The 5,690-nt window shown below is 50.9% G+C and overlaps 1 protein-coding gene across 1 annotated transcript; it reads right to left on the reverse strand.

The window, feature by feature from the left end:
• Positions 1–3,779: 3,779 nt before the first annotated feature.
• Positions 3,780–4,835, reverse strand: LOC112300009 (Y-box-binding protein 1-like). The gene has a single exon (XM_024555201.2). The coding sequence runs from the start codon at positions 4,833–4,835 to the stop codon at positions 3,780–3,782; it is 1,056 nt and encodes a 351-aa protein (XP_024410969.2).
• Between the last annotated feature and the right edge of the window lie 855 nt (positions 4,836–5,690).

Here is a 5,690-nt window from a genome sequence, read left to right on the forward strand (position 1 = left end):
TACCTGAAGCATTATAGACCTGAGGAGAAAGGACACAATGAATTTTCTTAAGAATGCATAAAATTCTTGCCTTCCCTTTATCATTTCTTATTAAGAGGACCTGGTTCCCGTACCTGGTTCCAGGGGACTCTGGTCCATGGAAATGAGGCCACTTTAGATCTTGCTAGAGATGCCAGATAAGTTAACCTAAAAATAAAAGGCCTTTCAAAGTCAGAGGCAACAAGCATTTACATGAGATTTTTTAAAAATACAGAAGAAAAAAATCGTTCCTCAGGAAGCAGTGATTCAGGCAGAAGCCCAAACAGTGTTCCAATGAGGACACAAAGGCAACGGGTAATTATGAGAAATCGAAGGGGAACAATATATAGCATTGTTTTTCTATTGGTGCAGGTAAGCTGGCATGAGTGGTGCTGATTCTGAACAATTTAAAAAATTTTTTCAGCCCAGCAGCCATCAGTCCAGTAGCCCCTACCAGCCTTCTTGTTATGGTTGCAAACAGCTCTTTGGGCATACTGTTGCTTTAGGCCCAGTCCAATGGTTATTTGGCCCTGTTTTAACCTTTCAAAGGTTTGAGGCATAAGACATGTAAGGCAGTTCCTCTGGGAGGGCGGCTCCAGCTCCCCTTTAAAGTGGCTCTGTTCATATAACTTTTTATACTAGGAAGTTCATGTGAGGCTCGTATACATTAAACTTAAATCTAAACTCATAGAGCAGGTGAGAAGTTGCAGATATGCCCCCCATCACTTACCCGAAGACTGCCTTCCTCCATTCCCCTCTTCACAATGCGTCTGCTCTCTACCCTGGTGATCTGGAGGCAGGGGCTGCAGCCATCTCCTGCTGGGATAGCCCTGGGCATGTAGCTAGGGGGCGCCTTCTATGAGACCTGGTTGAGGTTGCCGGGGGCATGGGGTACCTGGGGTGTTGCTGGTGGGCCACTTTTCTGGGGCTGCAGAGAACGTGGGACATGGTGATGCAAAGGCCCTGGGCTCTGGGGTCTCCTTAGAGGCCTAGCTGCTGGGGTCATAGGCGTCGCATGGCGAGTTGGTCAGAGTATGAGGCTCCAGGGTGCTTATTGGGGTCTGGGTGAATGGGATTGCAGCAGGTGCTCCCGGAGTTGGCCTGAGGTGCAAGGCTCTGGGGTTCCACGGGGGCCTGGCAGGCTGGGGCAGTGGCTAATGCTGACTGCGGCTGCAGTGGGTGCTGGCTGAGTTGGCTGGGTTGCAGGGAGCCTGGGGTGCTATGGTGAGCCAGTGGGCCTGGGCTGCAGCAGTCGTGGGGCAAGGTGGCCTAGGATGAGGGACTATGGGAGTGTCCTGAGAGGCTGTCTCCCTGCGGTGGCCACCAACGCAGGGCAAGGTGGTCCCGGGTGCCCTTCGGAGGCCTTGCAGCATGGCTGGAGCACCATCTAGCGGAAGGAGGAATGTCAACAACGGCGTTTGCCAGCTCCTCAGTTCCAAGGTAGATCCTGTATGTTCCCCACATATTTATATGGCAGGCAGGTGTCTCGGGGTTAGTAAATGGATTTCCTTCGTGTATAGTCTAGTTGCTCTTTAAACCGCCATGTTATCACTGTGCCTTATAGCAGGCAACTCTGCCCTTGCCGGCCCCTCAAGTGACATCCCTCTCCACCTTTGGGGTGAGGTTCCCATGGTCACCCCATCTCAGTCTCTCCTGCAACGTCCCTGTGTAGTCCGTCTCCCATTTGCTGTTCAGGAGGAATTGCTCTACGTGTAGGTGTATAGTCTCTGCGTCCTACCCTGCTATCTAGGAGCCGAATCCAAGATAAAAAATTTTAATTCAAGTATCAAGTAGCAGCTCCTTTAACCTGGAGCCAAGCCCGGCATCACCTGGGTCACCTGTGTTTCCTCCCTCAGCAGAGCACTCCCTGCAGCGTATGGTCATTGCCGGTTTCGTGTCACTGTCCACCAGACATTGGGCTCCTTGAGAGCAGGGACCATCTTCTTCACTAGGACACAACTCCTATGCCTGGCAGAGTCTGGTACAAGTGGGCACTCAAGTATGTGCTGAATGAGTAATCTCTGTTTCTTCTACTCCAATTGATTGAGGGTATTTGGCCATACCGAATGACGGAATACACACTCTCCTAATCTCTTATGCTAGTCTATAATGTGCTGTAAAATGCATCCATTTAATACAAGAAACGTACTTTGATTTTGCTATTGATAGTCCAATTTTCTGAATTTGTAAAATGAGGTTTTGAAGACTCCTGTTGGCTTTGAATTTATTAACCACCCACTCCTCCCAAACCCAACCCCTGCCTCCCTCTCACCAACCCCACTGTATGTTCAAAGGAAAACCAGGATAGGGGGGTTGAAGCTTCTCTGTCTGATGGGAAAGGGCCAGAGCTGGGCTAAACCTTGCTTGTGCAGCCTTCTGGGAATCCTCCATAGGCCCCCCTGGATGGACTCACCCAGGAAGCCCAGATGGAAACTATGGACTGCATGTTTCTCTTCAGCTCCGCAGGCACGCGCAACAATAATTATACCTGCTTCCATGCCCATTTTTTTCCTTCAGCTTTTCCCCTAGCTTTATTGAGATATAATTGACATATAACATTGTATAAATTTAAGATGCATGATGGGGCAATATGATACATGTATTTATCCTGTGATGTTTACCAAGATAAGGATAATTAACACATCCTACCCTTGACATAATTACCATTTTGTTGCTGTTGTTGTATTGAGAGCATTGAAGCTATACTTTTTTTTTGCTCTTAAAATCTTTATTTTATTGGGGTTCAGTTACAGTTGTCCCTCTTTTCTCCAAATTTCCCTTCTCTGTTCCATCCCCCCCACTCCCACTGTCAATCCCCCCAACGTCTGTGCCCATGAGTCCTCTATTTATGCTCTTATAGTAACGTTCAAGTATACCAAAGAGTATCTTTAACTAAGTCAGCATGCTGTAGATTAGGTCCCCAGAACTTATTCATCTCCTAACTCAAAGTTTGTACCTTTTGACCAAGATCTACCCATTTCCCTGACCCTCTACCCCTCATGTCCACCTTCTTTCAGATACCTAAATGGTATTAGATCAAATGCACTGAAAGAAACTATTTCCAGAGGAGGCCAATTCTGTGGGGGTGGGGGGAGGGGGGAGGATGAAAAAGGAAGTGATGGGGACACTTCTTCCCTCTCCGTGTATTCTCATCCTTAGAATATCCTGAGAAGTTCAATCCCTAAGCCCAGAATTAGTCTTCAGTATGATGTTTGCTGGAACTGGTTCTGATAAAAGGACTGAAAGGACTGTCTCGGCACAATTTTGTACTGGCAGGCTTTAAGAAAATCAGAGAACGGTGATAACAGATAAAAGCAAGATGAAACGATTTATTAAGGAAATAACCACTCAGGTGAATAATACCACACAATGTTAGATAATCTTCAATATCAGATCATCTTTGTTTTTGCATTACACACAAATCTTTAAACTGCTGCACCTCATTCACCTGGGGATGTAGAATCATAGTTGTGACCATGATCAGACAATTTAAAAGAATGGAATCAGAGGCGTATGTGTGTGAGCGTGTGTGCATGTGTGTGGAAACCACCGTGGCAGACAGTTAAGAGAGAGGAGTTTAGAAATATACAGATCTTGTCGTTTATCCTCAAACCTTGGGGAAGGGGCATGTATTTTTCTCAGGGCACAAACCTAACAGACAATACGAATGTTTGGACCGCATGACGCCGAAGAGCGCCATCTCCTGGAGGGGACATCACCTGCAGTCCAGACCCGGGAGTCCCTGGGAGGCAGCGCGGCTATTACCAGAACTGAGCAGCAGAGGAGGCTTTTGCGACTGTGGCTTCCCGCTTGGAGGCGCTGGTCTTCTCGGCAACGCAAGCGGGTTTCCCAGCAGGGCCTTTCCCGATCTTGCCCTTTCCTCCTTCTGGTTTCTGGCCTTGTTTGCCAGGCGGCTGCGGTGGGCGATGGCAATCACACCGGTTGATGGGGCAGTGGCATGTGTAGCGTGGCCAGGACCCCTGCTGCAGGCCGAAGGCATTGCTCCCGCTTTCCTTTTCTGCCTCCAGCTCCTGGGAGAGGTCGAGTAAGGGCTTCGGACCAGGTGCAGTGCCTCGGCCCCTAGGGCGGCTCAGCTGATAGCTAGGCCCATGCCCCCTGCGTGGCAGAGTGCCCACGGACCCTGCAGGTGGGGCAGGCGCAGCAAAGGTGACAGGGCGGTGGATGGCAGCCGGGGCCCCGAGGAAGGATGGGAAGGGCCACCATTGCTGGGCATGGGGGCGGCAGGGTGGGCGGCAGGGTGAGCGGCCGGGCTGGCGGTGCTTCTGGCCCTGGGCTGCGGCGAAGCCTTCTCTGCCAACGTCGCGGTTGATGTTCTTTTTGGCGTACCGTGCTTTACGGCAAGGCTGCAGCCTATCACGGCGGATGCAGAAGCCAGGGCTGAAGCGGCTGCCCTTCACGCGGGCGCCAGCTGGCCCGGTCACGTTGGCAGCCTCAGGGCCCCGCTTACCCTGCACAATGTCGAATTCGACAGCCTCCCCGTCGTCCACGCCCCGATGGTACTTGCGAGGGCCACTCCGGGCGATGGCCGAGTGGTGAACAAACACTTCTTCCTGCGTGTCGTGCCTGTTGATGAAACCGTACCCGTGCTTCACATTGTACCACTTGACGGTTCCGCTCACCTTCCGGGCGATGAGTTTCTTGGCACCACCACTGGCTTCCGGAGCTAGGGTCTGGCGGCCGTCTCCGCTTCCCAAGGACAACATGTCTTCCCACTTGGCTGGGCGGGAGACCATGGCCGCCACCTCCCGGAGGCCGGCCCCTCCGGCATCACTTACGAGGCTGTCCTCTCTCTCCATTCTCAGATGCCCCTAGGGGTAGGGGTGCAGTTCTAGAGGCAGAGTACTTGCTATGGGACAGTCTCTGCTCAGAGCCAAGGACTCGGACCGGACCGGGCCCTGAGACTGATGGGCGCAGTCTGCAGTGTCTCCTGGGAAACAGGGCGTGCCTACGGGTGACGTCACAACTGGGCGTCCTGGACGCAGCTTTAGTGAGGGGGCGGGGCCTAAGAGATCTGCCACGAGCTCTCGGGGCCGCGTCCCAGTGCCTCTTGGTCCCTCGTGGCCAAGGGGCACGCAGGAAGCTCTAGGGAACGGTCCTCTTGAAGACTGTCCTGCTTGTTTGAGTGCGTGCGGAGAGAGGATGCACTTTCCGTCCCCTTCCGTTGCTTGGGGAGATGCACAGCCTTCTGAGGACACCATCTAGTTGCTCTCTGGCAAAAGCCCGGTCCTCCTCCAATGCCTTGGGGGCCCTCGCTGGGAGGGAGGCATTTTGTGTGATTTCAGGCAACGTGGCAACCGCATGAAATGAAGACCCTATCAAAGAAGCCCGCTGTCTTTCAGGTTTTCAGATTTTCTTGTATTTTTCAAACAGTATTTGAAAGTTTATAATGAATTTAGTAGTAGCTAATTATCATCCTAACTTCACAGTTAAAATGACAACAGGAATGACATTTCCCCATTTTTGACCACCAGCAAAATCTTGGTGGAGTTGGATCTACACTCCCAGTGCCCTAAATCCTGATCCAGTGCTTTATTGAAAACCTGTGGTAACTATCCTAAATTTTAGGCAGAAAAAAATGTTATTTTCTTCTCTACATGGAGCTATAGATAATTTTTTAATTAATCTTTAGTTATTTTTCAACTACCCACAGG

Source organism: Desmodus rotundus, chromosome X (genome assembly GCF_022682495.2).
Source record: "Desmodus rotundus isolate HL8 chromosome X, HLdesRot8A.1, whole genome shotgun sequence".
Taxonomy (NCBI): domain Eukaryota; kingdom Metazoa; phylum Chordata; class Mammalia; order Chiroptera; family Phyllostomidae; genus Desmodus; species Desmodus rotundus.